This window comes from Lynx canadensis, chromosome B2 (genome assembly GCF_007474595.2).
Source record: "Lynx canadensis isolate LIC74 chromosome B2, mLynCan4.pri.v2, whole genome shotgun sequence".
In the NCBI taxonomy this organism is placed as follows: Eukaryota; Metazoa; Chordata; class Mammalia; order Carnivora; family Felidae; genus Lynx; species Lynx canadensis.
Genome location: NC_044307.1, coordinates 24,219,275 through 24,246,754, shown reverse-complemented (window position 1 = coordinate 24,246,754; position 27,480 = coordinate 24,219,275). Strand labels below are relative to the sequence as shown.

At 40.0% G+C, this 27,480-nt stretch overlaps 2 protein-coding genes across 2 annotated transcripts in view; one reads left to right on the top strand and one right to left on the bottom strand.

Annotated features, from left to right (window-relative positions):
• Positions 1-318: 318 nt before the first annotated feature.
• On the bottom strand, positions 319-7,152 carry FAM217A (family with sequence similarity 217 member A). The gene is made up of 6 exons (XM_030314651.1): positions 7,090-7,152; positions 4,878-4,962; positions 4,704-4,717; positions 4,076-4,150; positions 3,925-3,992; positions 319-1,537 (listed from the first exon to the last, which is right to left on the bottom strand). Exons 1-6 carry the CDS (start codon positions 7,150-7,152, stop codon positions 319-321), a joined length of 1,524 nt encoding a protein of 507 aa, XP_030170511.1.
• Positions 7,153-15,323: 8,171 nt separating this feature from the next.
• Positions 15,324-27,480, top strand: part of CB2H6orf201 (chromosome B2 C6orf201 homolog) — a 13,188-nt gene continuing 1,031 nt past the window's right edge. The window contains exons 1-2 of the mRNA XM_030317047.1: positions 15,324-15,516; positions 21,073-21,271. Of these exons, the coding sequence (XP_030172907.1) occupies positions 15,324-15,516; positions 21,073-21,271 (392 nt within the window). The remainder of the gene's footprint in view (positions 15,517-21,072; positions 21,272-27,480) is intronic.

The following is a 27,480-nucleotide window of genomic DNA, read 5'->3' as shown; positions in this document are numbered from 1 at the left end:
TTGATTATAGCATTCATTGATGATGGAATTACACTAGGAAACCATCACAACAAAAGAGAATATTCTTTTGAAAAGAACAGTTTACTAAGTGAAACATTCCTTTGAAACATAACATGCAAAAGATTGCCAAATATGTCAGTATGGAAGCCCTTGAATTTATATTTACACATCTCAGCAATGATTTTTACAAATTCCACTCCACATCACATCAAGTTACTCATGCATGTGTGTAATACTTGTATCTCGGAATGATGAACCACGTTTTAGCCAAGCTTCTTGGAAACAGATTTGCTCACATTGAGATGTATGAAAGAAAAGTTATTTTTGGTCAATAGGTGAACACTTACCCTTAGCTGTAAAGGAAGGTGATAAACAGTTTAGCTTCTGAATATAGAATGGTCTGCTCAGTGTTATGTTTTTTTGATAAAGTTTCTTTTTAGTCCTTGGTACCTTAATTTCTTCTCTCTGATTTTCGGGGAAAGACAGAGGTATAGATGAGACTGGTATTGGAGACTTCGGTGGCAGACATCTTGTTGAGACCATTTTAACCAATGATTGAGTTGTTTGGGAAGGAGTAGGCTTGGTTGCGAGTTCTTGGCATGGATTTAAAACGGAGCTTTTGAGATTCCTAAAGTCATCACAAGTTGCAACCAATTGTTTGGTGGTGGATGAACTTTTTAGAGATGTTGGTCTAGAATTCCATTTATATTTGCCAGCATTGCTCCAATTCCATTTTGAAGCATTTTGTTCAAGCTTGCAAGATCCAGAATTGCTTTTTCTTTTTTCACGACTTTTATCTACACAAGTCGTCTGAAGACTCAAAGGGTCTGAAAGTTTGGGCTGTCTCACTTTGGGTATAGCTTTGGAGGAAGAGGGTCGTTCAGTAGCTGCCAGAGTACAGAAGGTAGTTTGTAGTCTGGGCCTCTCTTTTTGGATAGTCATGTGTTGCAATCTTTCCATTTCTAGTAAACGAGTTATCAGACGTTCAACAGAGCTTTCTGGAGGTTCTACTGTCGCTTTCCAATTTTCAGATTTTGAAAGGGCTAATTTGTGCAAGTCCAGGGTATTGAAAGGAGAAGGGAGAAAATCAGGATATGGAAATACTTCACTTGGTTCCTCTGTGAAAGATTCCTCAACGTTTACTATTGTTTCTGGCTTTAAGTTCAGGTCCATCTTTTTAAAGTAGCTGAGCAAACTATCATTTGCTTTTTCATTTTCTGATAAATCACTTTCATCTGTTAAGTTTTCTTCCACACTGCTGTTTCCATATTTCAAGTTCCAATTTAAAGCAGGTAAAGTTTCACCACTATTGTTTTCTATAGTCGAACATAAATTAATATAAGGCTCATTTCTGTCCTTCAAAAAGTCTCCATCAGCATAGGGCCAGCAGAGAACCGATGGTATCTGCAGTCCAGGGTAAGAACCAACTTGCTTCTCAACTGAAGCACTTGTTACAAGTGAGTGGTTCAGAGTAAAGAGCCTTATGGGATTATTGGTTACATTAAAGCCAGTTTCCACGGAAGATTTTCTGAAATCCCTTTAAAAAATGATTTAGTTAATGAATGGTTTGTTGACTGGAATTAAAATGCTATTAAAATAATCAAAAAGTAAAATTATCAAAGACTGGTTAATGTTTAGTTTCCAATGGCCTATGTGTATCTATCTGTAACTGACAGATGTTAACTTCCAAATATGCTCAAGTACATAAAACTATATATATTTTTAAACGTATAGATTAGAATATTAACTGGATATCCCTGTGTGCATTCACAGGAAACTAGATCGTTATACCCACAAATGGCTGTGTCTATGAATGGCCACTGGGTTGAAAGTGGCTAATTACATCTATTTACCTATGAATAGATTGTATCTGCACTGATGATGTCTGAGAAGGGGGCTATCCAACTCAAACTGAAATTGCATTGACATGTTTATGACCCAGGATTAGATAAAAGGAAGCTCAAAGAATGTAATTAGGTTACTCAATAAAGCCTTCTACATTAGCCATTGTGGTCTAAAAAAAATTATGCCCATATAAAAGGAAACAAAACAATGTTCATCAAAAACTATCCCATAGTTTAAAAAAAAAAAAAAGAAAGAAAGAAAGGAACCATACAGGTAAAAAAAAAAAAAAATTATCCCATTGTAATTTTCACCTGGAAGTGCTCTTTTATTTTATGACTAATGCTTCTAGGTATTATATTAGAATGAAAACTGCATAAGAGCCAGGCCATGGAACACTGAGTTTAAAATAGTTCATTTTTTTAAAGCTTACTAGAAGTACTGACATTGAAAGAGTTGAAGCATTAATTGACATGTAAAGTCTCATTATCTTCTTGCTTCTTTTAATGCCAGTTTATATTAAAGACAGCAAAGTATTCTTGAAGGATTTTGAAAAATACTTCTATTTCTACAGAAAAGAGTAAAAATTTATTTCTTTAGCTAAATATTAGTTATACCAACTTGCCTTTATAAAACCACAGGAAAGTCTCCTGAAATCTGCAATTGATGACAGACACAATCCACATTGTTTAGTGAAAAGAGCATGGAATCTGGGAGTGGGGACCTAGGTTTGAATCCCTTTGCCACCAGTGATCAGAATGGTAAGGACAATACCGACCTTGAGGTGGTCTGAGAAGTCAATTACATGAACATACTTTGCAAAATGTTAAACCCTAAATAAAAAATATTACTTTTATTCTCTTCTTGATGGCATATTGAAGAGAAAAATCTCAGTAATAAACTATTTCATTGATCCTGGGCTTCCAACTCTGCAACATCTTAGGCTTTCCCAGTATAAATAGCAAATACCTATCAAACACATTGTTCTGCTTAGTCCCCAGGAGACAAGCACTTTTACTGTTTACCTTTTATGGGTAAGGAAGCCGAGGCAGAGTGGTTAAGGTCATACATGTGGTAAGTGGTAGAGCCAGAGTGGTGGGACCGGATGTTTGTAATCCTACCCACTGCCCTCTACTGACTCAGTTTATGTTTGCTCTGTGTCAGTGTGATACAATTCAATTCATTTCATCTGATCTCTTACCTTGAAATCCTTGTTCCCAGCTGAGTTCCTTCTAGTAAAAGTAGCCTTTCTATCCCCCTCAGCACCGACATTCCCTTAGGGCATTAGTCACTAGGGTCCCTTTAGCATTTCTTGGATTCACACCTTGAATTTCAGCTTAGGGGAGTTTCATCCTGAGTCTCACAGAGGTAAAGTCCTCTGGGAGACTGCTATCAAGTGAGCCACACCCACTGTCAAAACTGGGCACAAAACTGAGGAACAGAACTCAGGATCTCCATGAAACAGCACACTGTGTGTAAAAGTGACCCAGGGTTCAATAAATGTAATCTCCACACAGTAGTACCCTGTGTTTGTAAGAAGCATTCTAGCTGGTTCTGATGCATGCTTAAGTTTAAGAACCAAAAAATAAGTAAAGTCTGAGAAGTGATACACTGTAGTGCTAATGAGCATGAACCAAGCTCTTCTTACATCCTGTTTCTACCATTCCATTCATTGTATGACTTTGGGCAAGTTACATATCTTGTCGCCCTGACTCAGTGTTCTCATCTGTAAAGTAGGAATGCTGACACCAGTACCTTATACATAAGGGATGGAAATCATTCTTGCCCCATGGACTATTATTTTCCTATTACAGTTTATTTTCCCTTCGATGAGAAGCCCAAACTCTATCCATATAAACTCTCATTTAAGGGCACAGAAATTCTTAATTGCCCATACACTGATGATCTCTGTAGTGTAAGCCAGCCACTTCCTAGTTTAGGGTTTCTATAATTCCCCCGTATTTATATGCAATACTTTTTCTTCAGGTTGTTTTTCTTCCTAGTATCTAAGATGAATAGTTAACTCATTGTATTTAAATATATTTCACTAATTTATGGGTTTATAAAAATAAATATTCTCACCTGTTCTCCATGGTACTTCCTTCGTTAAGAGGATAACTCCATAACTGAAACATCCCTTGCTTACTATTCTGATAACAGAAAAACCATGGACATTTTAGTAACTGAATGCATTAAAAAAAATACTTGAGGAGTATGATGAATAAAATCCCACCTGTGTTCTTTTGTGAGCATGCTCTGACAAATTAAGTTCTAGCATCAGTTGCTCTATTGAAATTTCCAAATGGTTCTATACAGCAGCAGAAGACTTTTAAACACAAGACATCTCTGTTCCCTGCTCTTGTTCTAAGACTGTATAATTCTTGTTCTAACCAAGAATCATTTGTTTTTACTGACTTCAGCAGGAACTGGTATAATCTGTTGCAAGTACCAGCTAAACAGTGTTAACTAATAAGCCTTGAATATCATTAAGATTTACTGATAGTTAAGTGTTTTATATCCTGATCAAAAAAAGTAAATGAAAGATTAATTTCCTCACTACTTCAACTACTTAGTTGAAATGAACCATTTCAATTGCTTCAATAAATCTCAAGGGCTGAAACTACTTCTCTTTTGGCAATGTTAATTTCCATTTATGGTATTATTATATTGAAAAAAACATAATAAAATATTAATTTAATGACCAGTTTGCAGCCCTATAGAACAGAAAAGGCTTTGACTTGTTTGAAGAACTCTACAGAAATGAAATTGATATTTTTAAAGAAAGAAATTTTTTAATGAGCATACATGTAATTTTAAAATAATGTTTTGTGAATTATTTAAAACCAAACATTTATCCTTACCTTGTTAATTGAACCTGAAAGAATGTGTATGGAAAAAATGACAATTAATAGTTACATAAAACTGGTTGCATTAAAAACAAACCCCCTTTAATATAAGTGGCTATTTGTATTACAAGTATGAATATAAATTTTTAATGTTTATAACTATAAATACGCACATCTAGGATTTCTTACCACCTGTTGCACTATCCTTTCCAGGTGGGAGATTTTTATTTTCAGGAGCAGGTATTTCTGAATCCAAATTCCAGTGACACAAGTTCTAAAACAATATTTGTTTTAGGATAAAAACAATGTTAAGAACACTTTAATAAAAGCTCAAGTACATAATTTTTCATGTCTGTAGATAAAGTCTGACAAAAAGCACAAAGTTTCTTGACCCGTTGTCCCTCCTATAAGGACACTACCAGCATTTTTGAGAAGCAGGTAGTGTTCTCTTATCAAACTGTTAACAACTTGATGACACCCATTAGGAAATAGAAAGGCTTTTATAATGATTTATGGCTTCATTCCTATTTTGTTGTTTTTTTTTTGTTTTTGTTTGTTTGTTTTAATTTTTTTACATTTATTTATTGTTGAGACAGAGAGAGACAGAGCATGAACAGCGGAGGGGCAGAGAGAGAGGGAGACACAGAATCAGAAGCAGGCTCCAGGCTCCGAGCCATCAGCCCAGAGCCCGATTCGGGGCTCGAACTCACGGACCGCGAGATTGTGACCTGAGCTGAAGTCGGACACTCAACCAACTGAGCCACCCAGGCACCCCTCTATTTTGTTAAAAATAATGACACACAGGTTTTCAAAACTGATTTTAAAAATACAATAAGATATCCAGTTCTGTGTGTCCCTGGTACACCATGGCACATTGGCCAAATTTTCTGTATCCGAACATGGGATCTGATATCCTATAAAATCTTTCCATCGACCAAAAAAAATTCTCTAATCCTCACATCGTACTCAACACTGTCCAACCCACCAATCATTCTAGACTCCAGATATTGAAAAAACACTCAGGAAGTATTCAAAAGCAAGTCAAGAAATGAATAGGGGAAGATATTAATATGTACTGAATATTTTATGTTCCAGACATTGTGCTATGCCGGGGGGGGGGGTGAATGTGGGGTGTGTGTAGGAAAGGATTATAACAATTTATCTTGGAATAGGCAAAATGAGGAGGTGGAATTTATTTATTTTTTTAGTAATTTTTTAAGAGCAAACTCAGTTATTTCCTATCTCAAAATAAGAAAACCCTTTGTAAATTAAACTCTAAGCAATACACAAATAAAACATTAGGTGTCATCACAAAACTAAAAGAGGAACAGGGAGAATAAGCTTAAATACAGTGAGGATTTAACTGGCCCACAAGAAAATTATCTCATGACAGGAAAGGTAGTTGAACATTGGGAAGGTAGCCTGCAGATTATCTTTCTCTGGAGGTTAATTCCCTGCTCCCTGAGATAACATGTAATTAGGTCTAGTCTCCTGAGAATCACCTGGGGACCTTTTTAAAACTAATACTTGAAAAAAAAATTACCACAAATTCTGACTCAGTAGGATGAAGGTAAGGCTCAGTTATTTGTATTTTTAAAACCTCCCTGACAGATTATCAGGCTTCTTTCAGCTCTGTGATCCCGGTCCACTAATGCACAAGAGAACATGTGAGAGAAACATCCTTACAGTGACACCTTAAAGGGAAGCTGTTAACTGTGGCTGAGGTCATCCAACACTATTAATATAGGAGCACCTGCGTGGCTCAGTGGCTTAAGCATGGGACTCTTGATTTTGGCTCAGGTCATGATCTCAGGGCTGGTGAGTTAGAGCCCTGGATGTGCTCTGGGCTGACAATGTGGAGCCTGCTTTGGATCCTCTGTCTCCCTCTTTCTCTGTCCCTCCCATGCTCATGCTTGCACTCTCTCTCTCTCTCTCTCTCAAAAATAAATAAATTTATTAAATAAGAGATTAATATAACCCAATTTGTCAACTGGTAAGGAAAGCTATTAACTCCGCACGACATCAGCGGGATTGCAAACTCCTTACAGGTTGGGAATGATTAGGCTCTTTGATATCCCACCTGCCTTACCAACACTTTTCACAGTTATGTGTGAGAAGATTTTACAAGGTGAGCACGGCCTGATGGATCAAGGTGGCATCTTTCACGAAGTCCAATTGCAACAGGAAGCGTTTTGAGGTTTGGAGGGAAGCTGGTGAATTTCTCCTTCATTAAGAGAAATAACAATTTTCTCTTTGCTATTAGTGCAAGTTCCCAAGAGGAACATCCCACACAAACCGCTCACAATGACAAAGCAGCAGGGGTCTCAGCAGGAAGACTCAGCAGGAGCTCTGACTTAGCAAAGCAGCTGCCTAACGCTCAGGTCACTGCCACAGGCCGTACCTCCTTCGAGATGCTGGATGCACGCGGGGTGGTGCCATTGTTCTCTCCATTTCTTCTTCCCATTTTGCATCTCTGTTTCCTTAAAATCCTACACAGGTTGTGGGACAGGCACAATAGATGGGTAAGGTATAACAGTGATTTTTTTTTTTTCAAAGCTTGTGCTTTGGCTCCTCATCTAAAGGAGGTTACAAAAATGTTTAGAATGGAGGACAAAGGAACTATGAGAACAGGGAAGAGGTAACAATAGGAAATCAACCAGAAATAAGGTGCAAGCCAGACAAAAAAAAAAAAAAAAAGCACAGACAAAGCAAATTCTAAAATCTAACTGACAGAAGATTAGGAAATTAAGGTCTTAAGTGAGAAAGGAAACATATCAGATAGAAAGATAAAATACAAATTAGAGGCGCAATTGCGTGGCTCAGTTGGTTAAGCATCTGACTCTTGATTTCAGCTCAGGTCGTGATCCCACAGTTAGTGGGATTGAGCCCAGTGTCAGGCTCAGTGCTGACAGCTCAGAGTCGGCTTGAGATTCTCTCTCGCCTCCTCTCTGCCCCTCTCTCACCTGCACTCTTTCTCTCACTCTCTCTCAAAATAAATAAATACACTTAAAAAATACAAATTAGAGGGGCACTTTGGTGGCTCAGTCCGTTGAGTGTCCAATTTTGACTCAGGTCATGATCTCACAGTTTGTGAGTTTGTGAGCCCTGTTGGGCTCTGTGCTGACAGCTCAGAACCTAGAGCCTGTTTCAGATTCTGGGTCTCCCTCTCTCTGCCCCTCCCCCACTCCTGCTCTGTCACTCTCTTTCAAAAATAAATCAACATTAAAAAAATAAAAAAAAACAAATTAGAAAAAATACATCAATTATCTGGAACTCATAAAACAGGGCCAGGAACTCTTTGGCTTTTCATTAGGCAAAACAGGTGCTCCATTTGAAAGCCAGATGAACCTTATAGCCCCCCATGCATGTTTTGGGGACATTAGAAGGCCCAAAGGACCAAACACTATTTTCCATGCCCAACTATCATGGTTTCTAAGCCCACTACTGTATAAGGTAGAAGTATCTGAGAAGATAATAGACAAGACAATCACTGGGCTAATGTATGACTATGTGGAATCACAAATTAAAGCCACTGCAGTAATCAGTATATTTCTTAATCATTTACAATTTATTGTCTCCTAGAAGGAGAGGCAGATCCTGAAGAAATAGAAGAGTACAATTCAGGTATCGATCCACCCGCTCTATGCCAGGCCCTGGGATGGAACAATGAAGGAGGGAGGAGGGGGGAGTTTGCTGAATAGGTGGCACAGCCTGGGGACCCCCCCAAGTGTGTGCCACGGAGTAGGGCCTGGGGTGCCTGGAAAAGGCTACCGCACCTGGAGGAGGGGCCAAGAGACAAGGAGGCCTTTGTGACAAAGCGTCGGCGAAAGGAGCCTCAGGACAGGAAAGCAGGGAGAGAGGTTCAGGTGGGAGGCACAAAGCCCGCTAGTGAGCTACCCCTCCTGACCCTTCCTTCCCGGGCCGGGGGTGGCTCGGTCCGGGGCACGGAGCAGGTGACAGCAGGTGGGGCTCGCGGGGGCGCCCCGGGCCGCGGCCTCTTACCCCATGGCGCCGCATGCCCACGTGTCGTCGTCGGCGCCATCCCCGAAGGCGCTGCTGCCCCGAGGCCCGGGTCCCTCCGCGTGCGGGGCGAACAGCTTGACGGGCGCCCCCTCGGACTCGGCCTTCCTGCAGCGGGAGGACAGGGGGGGCAGCGGACGGCGGCTGGCCGCGAGCGCGCCCCCCTCGGCGCTGGACGGCCTGCGGGGCGCAGGGGCCCAGGCCGGGCCCAGCGAGGCCAGCCTGGGCTGGGGCTGCGGCTCCGCGGGCCTCCCCAGCGGCCCGGTCGCCTGGCAACTACCATCGAGCGGGGGCGCTCGCGACGGCCCCGCGTTCCACCGGAGGTCGGAGGGCGGAGGTCACGGCCGCAGGGACTTCTCGGGCCTTCCTGGGCCCTGGCCCTGACCCTGACCGCGAGCTAAGAGATCTCCGCAGGTCCCTGGCACCTGTTCGAATGAAGCCAGGGGGTCGGGCTGGCTAAATGTACGTATGTGCACGGATATATGTACAGTTCTATCCATGCTTATAATATGTAAATTTAATTAAAATGGAAGAAGGAAGGTATCCCCGCTGAGAGCAAGCCCACCTCTGGTGGTTCCAGATCAGTCATTGGTCTTACAACAGAAGAACAGAAGCTGATTTTTTTTTTTCTATCTAGGATAAATTTGGATGATAGGAGACCAGTTTGGCCCTCCAAATGTATATCTCTTACTTCAGTTCCATGAAATCAATGTGTGGGGTGGGAGAGGAAGGAGCGTGTATGCATATATATGATATGGATATATTATTATATGTGCAGTATTGTGTATATACATGTATAACAAGTAAATATGTAAGTGAATATTTACATATTTATGGCTGATATATGTGTATGAGTAAATGAATATTTAAAGATATATATGTATAAGTAACATATAATAATATATAAAGATATATGTGTATAAGTAAAGAATGTTTAAAGAAATCAGCAATATTCTTTATAAGAAAGCATTGACATTTGAGAAAGACATTTTTGCAATCATTTGCTGATGATACTATTGCATTCTGTTGGGTTGAACATCCAACTATAGATTCGAACACCAAAATGTTTCATTAAGCATCTAAATGCACTGGTTCTTAACATTTGGGGGGAAGAGATGTCATGCTCCTTTGAGAGTCTTCCCAGAAAATGCACATATAAACCAGATGTCCAACAGAATTTCAAGGGTTTGTCAGCTCTTGGAACTCCCACCTCCACCCCCTGCCCAGAGGTGTCTGTCTCCTTCTTCTGCATGTCCATTTTCCTCTCAGAAAGGCCTTTCCTGGCTTGGCTTTCAAGAAGCCTTCCCACCCACTTTACTCTTTCATAAGACCCTATTTTTATTCTTTCACTGTATGCCTCACAGTCTTGTTAATCTTGTGTGCTTTTCTATTGCCTGTCTCTTCCCATTGGAGTATAAAGCTCTGTGAGGGTGGAGGCCTTGACTGTCTAGTTCACTGATCTACCCTATCACTTTAAAACTGTGCCTAGCACATAGTAGAAGGACAATAAATATAAGAGAATGAATTTCACATTGGCCTCCTTGGAAGTCTCCCTCTTAGGCTATGTCCTCCAGACTGTTTTCCATACTGCTGATATAAAACATAGACCTGCTCTAATGCCTTCCTAATCCCAAAGAATGAGGTCCAAATTCTGTAGCCAGGCTTTAAGTATCTGCTTATCACTCCTGGTGCCTGCATGTCCAACACCTCAGACGTTTTGCAGTTTTCTTAAACACTCTCTTTCTGCCAGGACATACATCATTTTTCTTTTTCTTTAATAGTTCCTCCTTTTTTTTCTCCTCCCCATTTTACCTGCCTAGTTAAGTCCTACCCATATAAATCTAGTTCACAAATTATCTTCCTTAGCCCCTCAGGAAGAATAAATTGCTACCTCTTCCAAGATTCTTCATTTGGGTTATTCTGATTTGCTTACAATTCCCTACTCACTGTTACATTCTAATTCTTCATTTCATTCATATCTCAGTCACTATCTTTTCAATGCCTTAAAGACAAGGCCTGGACTTATTCTATCTGGCCTGGTCCCTGGCATATAGTAGGCATGCAATAAATATTTGAATCAATTTAATTACTCCACAAATAACATTTGCTAGAAATAACACTTGCTAGGATAGGGTTCCCATGTGGCAGGCATAAGGCTGAACATTTTATATAGATTATATAGATTAACCAATTTAATACTTTTAATAACACGATGGGAATAGTTATTCCTATTTTATAAATTGGTAACCTGAGCCTTAAATATATTGTTTTCCCAACTTACAATTATTTTAAAAATAGTGAATTGTGTAAATATTTAAGTCCAGATACTCCCAGATGATACTTTCTACAAATATATTTAGCTGGGAAATTTTTTTTTCTGCTGTCGGGATAGAAGACAAAAATGATGTGTGTATATGTGCACGTGGGCATGCACGTCACTTTTCTAGCTCACACATCTCCTGTCTTCCTTGGTTTATGTTTGTTTCTGTGTTTTCCTTTTGTTTCAGAACATGAATTGCTTCCCGATCCCTTAAGCTACCTCAGATTTGTCATCCTTAAATACATCCTCTAAGATTCTTTTTTTTTTTCTTGACAGGACATATTCCTAAAAACCTTCTTATCAACTTGACTCTTCCCCCCTTTCTCTGGAGATTTTTTTAATGCTTTGACATTAGCATAAAAATCATGCCCCCCCAATCACTTGTTGAATTGATAGTTTTTAGTACTACAGGTTTATAACTATAGTGACAGCAAAGTCCCTGGACACTATCTATGTGGGAGCCCCAGTCTAGGTGGCGAGGAGACAAGAGAAAAAGTGTGAAATGATGTGCCAGTGTGAAATCTAAGGGAAACAGCTAAGAGAATCACACCCTCTCCAAACCCTTCAGTCTGGTTTGGCTCTAGTCCTGCCTTGAGAGCAAGGGGATTTGTTGGACAGGGGATTGTTTTCCATAGTAGCTGTGACGCAGCTCTAACATCACTCCTTAGCCCAACAGAGTGCACTTTCCTTATAGGCCATCCCAAGGCCACTCCGGGAATTCAGATTTTAGTGGCAGCATCAGACTTGCCTTCCTTTAACACTTCTTTAGCTAATCCAGTGAAGGAAGGTAAGGGAGATGTTCTATGTCTCATGGCATTTAACAAGCTCCTACATTCATTGCAATGGAGGTGGTCTGAATTGGTGGAAAGAAGGAACGCCTTGGGCCAATCACTTGGCAGGTAAGCATGGCTTGCTGGTTAAGTCAGTTTCTCCTACTATGACAAAAGTGACAATTTTGACCAACAGAAAACTATTTTGGAAAGCCCTTTAACATACATTCCTTTTTGTCATCCAGAGTTATGTAAAGAGATGTCAGTGACAACACTGCTTAGCTTCTAATGATTCTTCAGGGAAACCCTTCTATTTCCATTCACCTCTTTCAAGACCTTTCATATTTTTACATTACTCATGTATTTGCCTCCACTTCCCTTTATTCTTCCCTGCTGTATGGTCAATGTCACAGCTGGTTATTTACTGCAGTGGAATCTTGTTCAGTGTAATTATGTAAATATTTTCAGAAAGTCGAGGCCATATTTTCTAATTAGTAATATGCATTTTTGTTCCCAAGTACATAAGAGGCTATTCAGTGGGAAACATTTCAATTCAATTCTGGGCAATTTGTATTTAGTGTATGATTTAGATAACTAGTCCTTTGCTTCTCCTTTTCTCCTGCTTTCCCAGCTCCTGCTTTCTGTTTCAGCCATAGCCAATTATATTCACCCCAACTTAGGACTCCATTTCTGTGAGCATTTACCTTAAATGTCCTAACTTTCTTGGATTTGTCTAATTCCTTTTTAGGAAATAATGTATAAAAATATTTTTTTGGTTAGAAGTTGCATTTCTCTTTTAAAAATTAACCTTGAACACTTTGCTCCCTTATGTGGGAGACCACCATTTTGTTGCAAAAACATAAAAAATCTTGTTTAGGACCTATTTATTCTTAGAACAAATGTGATAGTGATCCATAGGGATATATTTCCAAAAGCTAAGCACGTACCTTCGCAAATTCTACACCTGTATATGTTGCAGCCCATACTGTTGAATAAATTCTCAGTCATATATGTCTACCTATATTTAGATTTTCCTGCAAGACTAGATTTCTGCAGTTTGCATAGCTTTATGGCTTCCTGTCCTTCAGATGCCTATGCTCTTAGCCTTGTATCCCAAATGTACTTTGAATGTTTAAGTTTCCGGAGCAGGACTTACTTTCTGGTGCCAGGAAAGTTGTCGCTTAGGTCCTCATTCTGGTAGCCGGAGCCCTCCCACCTCATTTGCTTTGAACGGAACACTCTCTTTAGAACGCTTTCTTTAAGAAACTTGGAGATGATCTTTTCCCTTTGAACATTACTGAATATTTTGCCTTCTGGAAGCCAGCTGATCTTGTCACATCCACCATGGCAGAGGGGAAGGGGAAGGTGTTCGGGAGACACAACAGCCCTCTTTGGAACAAAAAAAGGAATTGCCGTTTACCTAAAAGTCATGAAGAAGAGATCAGCCTAACTAGAAAAACAACGCAGCGTCCTGCAGGTGCTGTGCTGTGGGATCAATTTAGTTAATAATACAGTGCTACTACCTGAGAGGCACGGCTGGCCCTTCATAGCAACTCATTGTCACAATAAGAAAGAAAGAGAGCACTGGCTTAGGAACATTCTCTCTCATCTTTCTTTTGAGAAAATAATCATATATTACAAATGTGGTTTTGGAAATGTAGATTTTTTGGCCATGGAAGAACAGAATTGGAAATAAGCCAAATTCAAAACAAGATACAAACTAGAAGGATGTTTCATCAGAGGACATTAGTTCTGTAGGGTGAGACCTGGCTGGCTGAGATCAAGATCACACAGCTAGTCAACAGCAGTGGGGCACCAGCCTCCGACTGCTGACCCTGGTCCTGAATGGTATTCTTTCCACCGCACCACACATAGAGTGAATGAGATGGATTCCTTGAAGCAGTCTTATCCATTGCAGAAGACATTTATCCATCAGAGAGTTTATTTAAAAATAAAATATAATCCCGTGGCCTACTTCTGATTTCAGCCAAGGTAAATAAGCCAAATAACTGGAAACATTCCATCAGTTGCTATTTAGAGCAATGATTAAGAACATATGGTGGGGATGAAAGGTATAGTACAGGGAATATAGTCAATGGTATTGTAACACTAATATATATATATATATATATATATATATATATATATATATATATGACATATAGTCAATGGTATTGTAACACTAATATATATATATATATCAACTTACATGCAATATATCACTTCCTTGGCCTGTAGAATAGCTTAAAACATGGTTCGTTCTTTTCTATTTATATAAATAATTTTTAGTGTAACATATCCAAGTTTGCTTGGAAGAAAGAAGTCTCCACCTATCAAAATATCCTACCCCCCTCACTTCCACAAGCTCCCTTCTGTCTCCAAAAACACCCATGAAATCATGAGAATCACATATTCAAGTGATTCTGATTCTCTAACATATTTTAAATATATTCAAAGTAAACCCTTTTGTTTTTTTTAAAGCCTTACTCTTTAAGTTTGCAAATTAAAAATTAATTTGAAAGTTCAGAAATAAAATTTTGTATCTTCTGCTCTGGGCACTAATGTATGACATGATATAACCATGATGCTACTGTGGTCCTGACCAAGGGCTTTGAAATTTGGTAAGAAGCTGGCAAGCACTACCAGCTGGCTCGTAGCGTGCTTGGCTCACATGGATCTCCTCATTTCTGATCACTTTGCAGTGCGGTTACCAGCCAGTTCATGGGATACAGCAAAGTGGTGACCCTGGCTCAGGTGGCGAAGCATGCTGAGGTTAAGGAGTAGCTAGAACAACCCTAACTGTTTGAATTTTGGCCTCAAATCTGGGAGGAGTTCTTGACACCTTCTACCTTGCTCAGGGCTATGCTATCAGCTATGGTGGGTCAAGATCATTTAGTACTTCTGCTCTGGGTCCACAGTGAGGACTGGCTTCTGCCAGTAAAGCTAGAATGGAGCATTTGGTTGACTCTGTTCGGATAAGAGAATAAGAAGCAGGTTGGCCTCCTACCTGTGTTAATCTGGACATTTCCTCAGTTGTGGACAATGAAGCTCTTCGCTCAGTTCAGCTTGAGGACTGTATGGAGGTAATCGCTTTCCCTCGGGGCCTAGTAGGTCTGCGGAGTCTCAATTATGTACACACAGGCCTCCATGAAGTGCCAGATGGAAAATCAACACTGGATGTGTGCACAGTGGCTTCCCCTCTTGCCTTTAGGAAAGTAGTCTGTTTGCCTCAGCTGTTGTCCACGTTCAGACAGGAAATGAGTTTCTGCCTGAAATCCCCATAAGAGTTGGCAAGATCTTTTTGACAGGCTGATTTCCTCTGGTTTGAAGATAGGATGAGCATTCAGGGTTCCAGGCTAAGATCTGGGCCATTGTGACTCTCAGAATGCTAAGTGATCTGAGACCAGAAAATAGATTCTGTGATACCTTCTCCGAGATGGAGGAAAGCGGGGAGAAAGAACAACTGTGGGGCACTCTACCCTTCTGATTCCTTATTTGTTCTTCTCTGTAACTCAGTGGGTCATCATGGGGACAGCCAAGAACAACCACACTGTACTGAAACTTCCCCTCCTTGACAAACCCAAGACACAGAAAAACTATGCCCAACCTGAGGTTCTGTGCCACACCTTTGAGACCCTGTCTAACCTTCACAAACTGCTGCCAAATCATATGATGGAGACACTCTACTTCTACAAGAGGGAAGAGGACAAACAAAATTGTATGTGGGCAGAGGATGGGCGTGAACTCTGTTTAGTAAGCATATACTTCGTCTTGGTGTAAAACTGCCTCTACTTTTATTTATTAAATATTTTTATTTATTTTGAGAGAGAGAGCAAGCAGGGGAGGAGCACAGAGAGAGAGGGAAAGAGGGAATCCCAAATTGGCTCTACACATCAGCACAGAGCCTGATGAGGGGCTCAAACTCACAAACTGTGAAATGATGACCTGAACCGAAATTGAGTTGGTCTCATAACTGACTGAGCCACCCAGCCACCCCCTGCCTCTGCTTTTACCATGACTAAGAACTGACTCTTTATATGGCAGGTGTGGTCAGTCCTTGGCATGCTGATTATGCTCTGGGGGTCCATGCTCTCTGAGCTCCCTTCTTCCCTTTCGTTTATTGGACTGGTCTTTTATGAACCAAGTGAGGTCTGTCACTGTTCTTCAGGCAAAGTCTACCTCTGGGATGATGGAAAGTGGATTAAGTGGGAAATAATCTCTAAATTTACAGGTTCAGATTTGATTTGAAGATGAGTAAGGGAATGTCCAAGTTGAAGGTCAGGCTTCGAAGCTTATTCCTTTGCTCTATTTCCTGGTGTGCCTTCCTCCTACTGTTCCACCCCACAGAGAAGCCGGATATTCCCTCTCCCTCCCGCCCCACCCTGCCACCAAGGATTATAAATGCCCCTCCCTTTCTGGAGTTTGGAGCAGCCCCCAGTCCTGGAATTCTCTCAGAGCTGTTTATAACTGGACTGATTTGCAGAATTGGGTGGGGCCTGCCTCCTGAAGTGTTTGTTCCTGCTTCAGTGAAAGACAAAGGTAGCTGGTAGCGACTTGTGCCCATGAATTTAGAAAGGAAAATAGCAGCTGCCACAGTGCTTAAGACACAGTCCTGGGGAGGAAGGTTTAATGGCAAATTTGTCCATTTATATTCTGGTTAGTCCCAAGTCCCTGAATGCACAGTATTGTGAATTGATCCCAATTTCCAGATTACACTAAAGATTACATAAAAATAATCAAGGAAAATAAAAGCAACCTCCTAGAGTAGATAAATATAGACAGACAATTCACAAGATGAAATACAAATTATCAATAAGCATGAACGCTGTTCAAACACTCTGGTAGTCAAGGAAGTAAAAGATAAATCAAGGCAATATTTTTTTAAGCCATCAGACTGGTCAAGTTTTAAAAGATCAATACTGGTGAACATGTCGGGAAATTAATGCCCTCATAATCATTATTAGAATGCTATTGATTCAGGCTTTTTTGAAGATAATTTGAAAGTCTTTGCCGAAATTTAAAATGTATGTTACTGCCTTATTAAATGAGTTGAACTTGGCAAAGAATAAGTAGAAAATAATTTTCTTTTTTTGTCATGGTTTCCCCTGTGACCATTCTGTTGCTCTTCAGTCATCATGTTTGGGTAAAATTACAAGCAGATCTCATAGGTTTCCTGGTCATATTCTGTTTAATACATTCTCCAGACCAGTTTTCTCAATGACTGGTACCAAACCAAAAAGTAGGAAATGGGAAGAAGTTTGAAGCTTTTGTATATTGTTTTTAATGCTTAAGAAGCTACCTCTCTTGGTTAATTCACGGCTTTTCCCCACAGATACTTTGGGAGGTTGCTTAGTTGGATGCAGTGAGGGGCAGGGAAAGCAGGAAGAGTGGATTCCACAGAAGGAGCGGGCTCCGGGAGGAGATGAGCGGGGCAGCTCTAGAAGAGGCGCACATGCGTGCATGTGTGTGTGTGTGTGTGTGTGTATGTGTGTGTGTATGTCCTGTTCATGTGCCAGCTGGAGACTTTTGTGTGTGCCTTAAAGACAATTCTGAGGTGTAAAAGCAACAAGTCATTTTAAAGCCTCCAGTTTTAAGTTACCTATTTTCTACTGCGTCTGGTACACACACACATTGGCTTGTGTACTGGTTTATATACATTATCTATGCTGATTTGTATTGTGATTACAAACTCATCCATCCATTCTTCAAACCATCCACCCATCTAACATGTACTGCATTCCACACATTAAAATAAGAAATTGGGGCATCTGGGTGGCTCAGTCAGTTAAGCATCTGACTCTTGATTTCAGCTCAGGTCATGATCTTACAGCTGTGGGATTGAGGCATTGGGCTCTGTGTTGGGCATGGAGCCTGTTTGAGATTCTCTCCCTCTCTCTCTGCCCCACCCGCCTCTCTCTCTCTCTCTCTCTCTCAAAAAAAATAAGAAATCAAAAACCATTCAAAGCAGCTCACAGTCCAATATATCTAATTTTCATCTATAAATTTATAATCAATATCATTTTATTTCCAATAATTTCTGGAGGCATAACTATACTTTCTGTACTTTCTTTCAAAACCAGGAAACTTGCTTATAATTTCAGATAAGGCTGGCAGTAAGACTTAAATATTCAAAGTGAGTTCTGAGTTTTTATCTTATTTTGGTGTGCAGTGCTAAATATAAATTTTATGCTGGAGAACATGAGAATTTGTTATATTTGTTAAATGTTATCCTTTCTAATTCATCCTTGATTACTTACTTTTGAGGCAGTTTAGAATACCAAAGTATGTGTACACAAGACAATAAAAAACAATTCATTTAAGGCAAAAATTATTTTTAGCTGGATGTCATCAAATACCTGAATTGGGTTTATTATTTCAGTCAAATACTACATTTTGCTTCCAGGAGTGCCTGGGTGGCTCAGTTGGTTGAGCCTCTGACTTCAGCTCAGGTCATGATCTCACAGTTCATGGGTTCAAGCCCTGCATCAGGCTTTGTGCTAACAGCTCTCAGAGTCTAGAGCCTGCTTTGGATTCTGTGTCTCCTTCTCTCTCTGCCCCTCCCCTGCTCACTCTCTGTCTCTCTTTAACATAAACAGTAAAAAAATATAAACAAATAAATTAGCTTCCAAATTCTGACAACCAAAGCAAACCATGCTATTCCTATCATTAGAGTGTAAGGGCTTCTGAGTGCGGCATCCCTGCCCCCGCCCGCCATGGGATCCTGAGCTAAAACTGCTTCTAGGAGCAGTATGTGAATGCTGTCTGGGCCAGGCCCGAGACCACTGAGCAGGAGCCCCAGATTCCTGTTTTTTACTCACTTGGAATGATTTGCAGGTCTCTAAAGATTGATCTATTAATCGTTACATCATTTAGATTGCCAAGAGATGGCCTCTTGAGTCAATTCTTGGTTCTTTGGAGTCTGTGCCAATTACCCTGTCTGGGACGGACCATCAGTGGTTCAGTCCGAGAAACAACAGAGGCTGGCTGAGTTGGGAACTAATTTCTATGCAGGGTCACCCTGAATCACTGGGGTTCAGTTTCTCTTCTTGCATTAGGTTGATCATGGCACTCTTATTTTCTTTCTTTTTTTTTTTTTTAGTAGTTTCTTCATTTTTTTTTTATATATATGAAATTTATTGACAAATTGGTTTCCAAACAACACCCAGTGCTCATCCCAAAAGGTGCCCTCCTCAGTACCCATCACCCACCCTTCCCTCCCTCCCACCCCCCATCAACCCTCAGTTTGTTCTCAGTTTTTAACAGTCTCTTATGCTTTGGCTCTCTCCCACTCTAACCTCTTTTTTTTTTTTTTTCCTTCCCCTCCCCCATGGGTTCCTGTTAAGTGTCTCAGGATCCACATAAGAGTGAAACCATATGGTATCTGTCTTTCTCTGTATGGCTTATTTCACTTAGCATAACACTCTCCAGTTCCATCCACGTTGCTACAAAAGGCAATATTTCATTTTTTCTCATTGCCACGTAGTATTCCATTGTGTATATAAACCACAATTTCTTTATCCATTCATCTGTTGATGGACATTTAGGCTCTTTCCATAATTTGGCTATTGTTGAGAGTGCTGCTATGAACATTGGGGTACAAGTGCCCCTATGCATCAGTACTCCTGTATCCCTTGGATAAATTCCTAGCAGTGCTATTGCTGGGTCATAGGGTAGGTCTATTTTTAATTTTCTGAGGAACCTCCACACTGCTTTCCAGAGCGGCTGCACCAATTTGCATTCCCACCAACAGTGCAAGAGGGTTCCCGTTTCTCCACATCCTCTCCAGCATCTATAGTCTCCTGATTTGTTCATTTTGGCCACTCTGACTGGCGTGAGGTGATACCTGAGTGTGGTTTTGATTTGTATTTCCCTGATAAGGAGCGACGCTGAACATCTTTTCATGTGCCTGTTGGCCATCTGGATGTCTTCTTTAGAGAAGTGTCTATTCATGTTTTCTGCCCATTTCTTCACTGGGTTATTTGTTTTTCGGGTGTGGAGTTTGGTGAGCTCTTTATAGATTTTAGATACTAGCCCTTTGTCCGATATGTCATTTGCAAATATCTTTTCCCATTCCGTTGGTTGCCTTTTAGTTTTGTTGGTTGTTTCCTTTGCTGTGCAGAAGCTTTTTATCTTCATAAGGTCCCAGTAATTCACTTTTGCTTTTAATTCCCTTGCCTTTGGGGATGTGTCGAGTAAGAGATTGCTATGGCTGAGGTCAGAGAGGTCTTTTCCTGCTTTCTCCTCTAAGGTTTTGATGGTTTCCTGTCTCACATTTAGGTCCTTTATCCATTTTGAGTTTATTTTTGTAAATGGTGTGAGAAAGTGGTCTAGTTTCAACCTTCTGCATGTTGCTGTCCAGTTTTCCCAGCACCATTTGTTAAAGAGGCTGTCTTTTTTCCATTGGATGTTCTTTCCTGCTTTGTCAAAGATGAGTTGGCCATACGTTTGTGGGTCCAGTTCTGGGGTTTCTATTCTATTCCATTGGTCTGTGTGTCTGTTTTTGTGCCAATACCATGCTGTCTTGATGATTACAGCTTTGTAGTAGGGCACTCTTATTTTCTAATACACCCAGCTGCATTGCAGAGCCACTCACAGTGTAGCTGGCAAACTGGTTTTGGTTCTCAACTTGTTACCAGTTGGCAAAGAGAGAAGCTTACACTACAGTGTATGTATGGTGGTATGTCACCAAATCCACCATGCAGTTCTACTGACTTCCTTTCTTTCCCTCCCTCTCTCCCTTCTTCTCTCCCTCCTTGCCTCCTCCCTCCCTCCTTCCCTCTCTTCCTTTCTTTTGGTAGCAGGACTGTTTTGATGACGGAAGCAGTATACTGAATTATATTCTGGCACAAGCTCTTTGTCCCACCGCAGACGAGAGATTTGGTTAGGGGCCAAACAAGGGCAACGTAAAGTGGTGGATGTGATGTAAATACAGGGTATGGTTAATCTCTCTGAAGAACGAAATAATGGAACAGTAAATTGCCATTAAGTTGAGAATCACGCACAAATTACTTAAACAAACTTCAGTATTTGTGGTGGTACCAGCACATTGGTTTGTTCATTCATTTATTTATTTGTTGTGCATCTATTAGATGTCTAGGACCAGACTAAGGTCTGAATGTTGCTCAAGTAATACTTTTGCAGTGAAGGAATGGCAGAGCTCAATAGCAATTATTAAATGGTATAAATATTCTTTCTCAAACTAATGCTATGTTACTCTTGCTATGCAAAGATGGAAAGGAACACTGAATCGTATGAATGTTTATCCTATTACTAGGTCGGAATTCTGAATTCTCTGGCTTAGAAAGGATCTTAGCAAGACATCAGTTTCCAAAAGAGATTAATCTGACTCCCAATCCAAGTAGCATGCCCCTGTGGAGAAGAAAATGCATCAACAATGCAAATCGTGGGTGGAAGAAATGTCAATTGTGGAATAAAAGCCTTGAGGAACCTCCGATGTCAACCATAGTTGTCAGGTAGGCATCTACTTTTAGTGTGATCACAAACTCTTCATGCCTTAGCCAAAAAATGTCTTAATGTGCTCTTTGAGATGTATGATGAGCATGAAAACAAGCATTGCATGTATAAAAGCATATAAGCCCCATTTTCTCAGAGACAAAACTCATGGAGACAAAATTCTGAGAGAGAGAGAACTCACGGAGATAGGAGGTGTGTGGGTCTCCCATGGGCCATTGCATTTCGCGTTAGTAGGCAGACATCTAGCCGGGCTGGGCTGGCATTCTTGGGTGAGGGACTCGACTACAGAGCTATGGGGCTTTTATGCTGCATGAGTCAGGAAGCACCAGCCCACCCCTAGCATGACTAGTGGCCTAGGATACAATAGTATAAATAGTGGAACCTTAGCGTTATCTGTATAGTGTGCAGGTTTTACACTGACAGAAATGGGAGCCGTTTCAGGGTCTTAAAAATAAGGGCAATACAATCTCATCTGAAACCTCCCTGGCCCCTAGGGGGACCAGGGGGGAAGCGGAGAGGGATGGTAGGTCTCAGACCGGTAGTAACAGTGGGGATGTAGAATTGGTTGGATTCTGGCACTTAAAGTTATAAGTTTTGGTTTCCTTGGAAAATTATCTTTGTTGGTACACTTCCTTCCCTGATAATGCCAGACAGAGGATGTTTCCAGATTTGTTTCTTCAGTATTGCTGCATGTATTGCTATACAATACCTAATAAGTGATTTCTACATGTAGCACTTAGTAGGTATTCAAAAAATGTTGTTGCCAGGCTGACAGAATATATGATTTTCTATAAAGACAGAGTTCTCTCTGCTTTGAAGGTAACAGACAGGGAGAGATTTCCAGCTCATGAATTTTACCTGTACTGGAAGCTCCCACTTGGAAAGAATTTCCTTGTCTACATTTTTCCCCCCAATGTCCTCAGTGGCATAACTTGACAATTGGATTTAAAAATCCATTTTCAATGAAGGCAAAGATATGTTATAAAAGAATTAGAATTATGGTATTTTCTTCTTGAACAATACAAGGCACTAAACTTGTGTTCAGATTAAGGATAGAAGCTATTTTAAGTGATGATTCCTGATTACTCAAGTTAAGATTATTTGACCATACTTTGGAGGCCTATAAAGAAAGAAAACAACGGTTTATACACCTCAATTTCAGGCCATAATGTCTTGATGTGAACTAATATATTTTACTTTACATCCTAGTTTGTTTGGTTTCTGAAAAATATAGCCAGATTGTTAGAACATAAGAAATGACATATTTATTCATATTTTCTTCTACAAATATTTATTTGCTTTTCTTAAAAACTAGGACTGGTAAAAGCAGGCATCTTTTCATTTTTCTTAATGTCAGGAAAAAATAATTCAGTATTTTGTTGGCTATTGGTTTTTGCAGGTTACTTTTATCAGTTGGAAGAAGTTCACTACTGTTGTTGGTTTGCTTAGTTTTTGTCATAATGGATATTGAATTTTGTCAAATGCTTTCACTATATCCACCGACTTGATCATATTTATCTTTTCTATTAATATGGTCAATTATATTGTTTTAAAAATATTTTTATCATGGTAGAATGTACGTAAAATGTTCTATTTCCCCCATTTTTAAATTTTTTTTTTTCAACGTTTATTTTATTTTTGGGACAGAGAGAGACAGAGCATGAACGGGGGAGGGGCAGAGAGAGAGGGAGACACAGAATCGGAAACAGGCTCCAGGCCCTGAGCCATCAGCCCAGAGCCCGACGCGGGGCTCGAACTCCCGGACCGCGAGATCGTGACCTGGCTGAAGTCAGACGCTTAACTGACTGCGCCACCCAGGCGCCCCTATTTCCCCCATTTTTAAAGTGTACAGTTCAGTGGCTTTAAGCACCTCTACACTGCTGTGCAGCCATCACACCATCCATATTTCCAGAACATTTTCATCTTCCTAGACTGAAACTCTGCACCCATTAAACACTAACTTCTATTTCCTCGTCTCTCCAATTCCTGACAAACACTATTTTTACTTTTGTCTCTATGGATTTGCCTAATCTAGATACCTCAACTCAGTAAAACCATACAATATTTGTCCTTTTGTGTCTGGCTTATTTCACTGAGCATGATGTCCTCAAAGTTCATCATGTTGTGTGTCAGAAGTTCCTTGCTTCTGAAGGCCGAATAATATTCCATTGTATGTATATGCTACATTTTGTTTTATCCAAACAAAACACCCAGCATTTATTGAAAAGATCATCTTTTCCCTATTGAATGGTCTTGGCACCTTTGTCAAAAATCATTTCATCATTAAAAATAAAGTCATGCAAAAGTTTATTCTGAGTTTTCTATTCTATTCCATTGGTTTCTAATTGAATCATAAGATTATATATTGGAGCTCTAATATTTGGTGTGTTTATAAAATGTTAATACATGTTTATAATTGTTATACCTTCTTGCCTCATTGACCCTTTTACTATTACATTATGTCTTTATCTATTGTAAGAGTTTTCTAGTCTCCTTTTTTTTTTTTTTAATGCATATAGCCATCCCTGTTCTCTTTTGCTTACTATTTGCATGGAGTATTTTTTTCATCCTTTCATTTCTAACCCAAGCATGTCCCTAGATCTAAAGTGAGACTCTTGTAGGCAGTATATAATTGAATTGAATCCTGACTGGTTTTATTATCTATTCTATCAGTCCATGTTTTTTGGAGCATTTAACCCATTTGCATTTGAAGTAATTACTAATAGGGAAGCACTTACTTTTGCCATGTTGTTTTCTGTATGTTTTATATATTTTCCCTCATTTTCTCCATAACTGCTTTCTTTTGTGTTTGGTTGATTTCTTGTACCAACACATTTTGATTCTCTTTTCATTTCTTTTTGTGTATCTTCTATGGATATTTTCTTTGTGGTTACCATGGGGATTATATATAACATCCTAAAGTTGTGACAATCTATCTTAAATTGTTACCAACTCAACTTCAATTGCATAAGAAAACTCCTTTAGAGCTCTGCCCTTGTTACTGATGTCACAAACTAAATCTTTACATATTGCATACCCATGAACATAGATTTATAATTACATCTTATGCATTTGTCTTTTAAATCCTATAGAAAATATGGGCTCCTGGGTGGCTCAGCCAGTTAAGCATCTGACTCTTGATTTTGGCTCAGGTCATGATTCCAGGGTTGTGAGATCTAGCCCCACATCAGGTTCTGCACTGAGCGTGGAGCATGCTTGAGATTCTCTCTCTCTCTCTCTCTCTCTCTCTCTCTCTGCCTCTCTCCCCTGCTCATGCTAAAATAGATAAAAACAAATGAATAAACAAGCAAATAAATCCTATGAAAATAAAAAGTGGAGTTGCAAACCCAAATATCAGAGTACTATTTTTATATTTGTGCATATATTTACCTTTACTGGAGAACTTTATATTTTTACGTGGCTTTGAATTACTATCTAGCTCCCTTTCATTTCAACTTGGATGCTGTTTAGTATTTCTTGTAAGGCAGATCTAGAAGTAATGAATGCCCACGTTTTGCATTGGAAGGTCTTAAATTTCTCCCTCATTTTTGACGGGCAGTTTTGCCAAATGTAGAGTTATTAGTTGACATTTTTTTTTTTCTTTTCCTTTCAGTGCTTTAAATGTATCCTACTGCCTTCTGGACTGCAAGGTTTCCGCTGAGAAATCTGCTCATTATCTTATTGGTGATCACTTTCTAAAATGATTTGCTTTTCAGGGTGCCTGGGTGGCTCAGTAGGTTGAGCATCTGACTTCAGCTCAGGTCATGATCTCACGGTTTGTGAGTTCGAGCCCCGTGTTGGGCTCTGTGCTGACAGCTCAGAGCCTGGAGCCTGCTTTGGATTCTGTGTCTCCCTCTCTCTCTGTCCCTCCCCTGCTCATGCTCTGTCTCTGTCTCAAAAATGAATAAAAACATTAAAAATAAATTTATAATGAGTTGCTTTTCTCTTGCTGCTTTTAAGATTCACTCCTTGTCTTTGACCAGTGTCACTATAGTGTGCCTCAGTGTAGGTGTCTTTATGTTTATCCTACTTCTAGTTCACTGGGCTTCTTGGATTTGTATATCCACATCTTTCCTCAAATTTAGTCATTCTTGTTTTCAAATGATCACTCTGCCCTCTCTCCTCCTCTTCCACCTGGGGATCCCATTGTGTGTATAGCAGTCAGCCTGATGGAGTCTGTCCCCTAAGTCTTTTAGGCTCTATTCACTTAACATTCTTGTTTTTGCTCCTCAAGCTTGATCACTTCAAATGACCTCTTTTTAAGTTTGCTGATTTTTCTTCTATTTGTTCATGTCTGCTGCTGAACTGCCCTAGTGAATGTTTCCAATTATTGTAATTTTCAGTCCCAGAATTTGTTCAGTTTAAAAAAAAAGTCCACCTCTTTGTCAATACACTTTTATCTTCACATGCTGTTTTCCTGATGTCCTTTTGTTCTTTGTCCATATTAGCCTTTAGCTCTTTTGAGGTATCTGACATTTGTTTTAAAATCCTTGTCTAATAACTAGGTGCCTTTTTGCTTGTTTCTGAAATTTTTGCTTCCATGTTTTTCTATTTCTTTGCATGCCTATGACCTTTTGTTGAAAAGTGGGCATTTGCAAAAACAGGCCCCTCGTACGCTGATGGGTAAGACCTTCTCTCATTAGTGGGACCATGAGTCTTCAGAGCAGCCTGGGCCTTCTCAGGTCTTTTCTGGGCATGCTTCCTGTCCAGGTCTGTATGTTTTAAAAATTTCCCTCAGCTTTTAAATGTCTTAATATCCTGAAGAATCTCCACCTTCTTCTTGGGGCCTTATGTATTCTATTGTATTCCACTATTTTGTAATCTTTCTCATCTGCAGTCAGCTTGTACTTTTCATGTGTTCCATTGACTGCCACTGCCTCTTGTGGTTTCTTGTCTCACATCCAAATTATGGCAGTGTTTCCCTTCTGAACTTTGACTCCAGCAAGACAGCATACAGTTCCTCAGACAGTTCACAGGTCAGAATGTTGCAAACAAGTTCCACTCTGCTCCTTTCATCCCAAGGGAGGGAGCCAAGAATCAGGTGAATTCCTTCCAACCGCACCATGCAGGGAAGTGGTGGGGCAAGGGCAAGTAAAAATGCCACACAATTTCTTTCAAAATTCAAAGTGATTTTGTGTTGGACATTCACTTGTTTAGGTGTTCAGTTTCTGTAGTTATTTGATGTTTCTATGGGAAAATGAGGCCTAAATCTTCCTAGCTTGCCATCTTGCTGATGTCACTGTTTATTCATCTTTTCCCAGTATTTTCTTCTGTGTTTTGCACTGCTTAATTTCTGTAGATCCACCTTCCAAGTTTATTGACTCCTTCGTCACCGAGTCTGCTAGCGAAGCCCTTCAGATCATCTTTCTTAAATTTCAGATTTTCAGTTCTAAAGTTTGTATTTGCATGTCCTTTGGTAGTTTGTTCCTGCGCTGAGAAGCCACATTGTTTTCATCATTTCAAGTGTGCTTTACCTTGTAGACCAGTCACAAAAACTAGTTTAAAAACTTTGTAGGACAATGGCATCTAGGTCATCTCAGGATTGACGTGTGCTTTTTCTTCACCTGTTTGCATTTTCATGGTCTTCTGCATGTCAAATCATTTTGCGTTGTACCGTGGACACTAAATATTACACATTGCATGGATCCTGGGTCCTGTTGACATTGTCTGGAGAATGTTGTTTTTGTGGGTCCTGCTACAATCGTTTGGAGAATGTTACTATTTTTGTTTTAGCAAGTAATCAACCTGCTTAGAGACTATACACTCTATCTTGATCTTGTGTGGGTAATGATCAAAAATCCCAGTGCAGTCTTCAAAGCCTTCTGTGTGTTTTGTCCACTCATGAACCTGAGACTTGTGTGTGTTCATACAGTTAGGGGAACAGGTCTCTCTCTCTGCTCGGGGATTGTCCTCATGCTTACTCTCTACCCCCCAGGGAATCCTTTCTCTGATTAGAAAAAGGTTTTCCTTTATCTCAGATTTTATTTGGCCAGGTGTACTGTTGGCCACCACTGCAAGGTTTAATGGGGGCCTGCCTTTGGGTGGAAGTCCCATGCTCAGGAGGGCCCAGCAACTGTTTCATTTCCCATCAGAGAAACTCATCCCTGTGCAGTTGCTTCTTTGTATTTTGATGCCCTAACACAATCCATCTGCTTTCAATTTCAGCATCTGCAAGGAATTGTTTCACATCTTTTGCCCAGAGATTTTA

Excerpts from the sequence above, each read along its gene's own strand:
- FAM217A (XM_030314651.1), bottom strand. The coding sequence starts at position 7,152 with ATGGGAAGAAGAAATGGAGAGAACAATGGCACCACCCCGCGTGCATCC. Across the intron at positions 4,963-7,089 it reads CATCCAGCATCTCGAAGGAG|AACTTGTGTCACTGGAATTT; the intron begins GTACGGCCTGTG and ends ATATTGTTTTAG. Across the intron at positions 3,993-4,075 it reads ATGCTCACAAAAGAACACAG|AATAGTAAGCAAGGGATGTT; the intron begins GTGGGATTTTAT and ends TTCTGTTATCAG.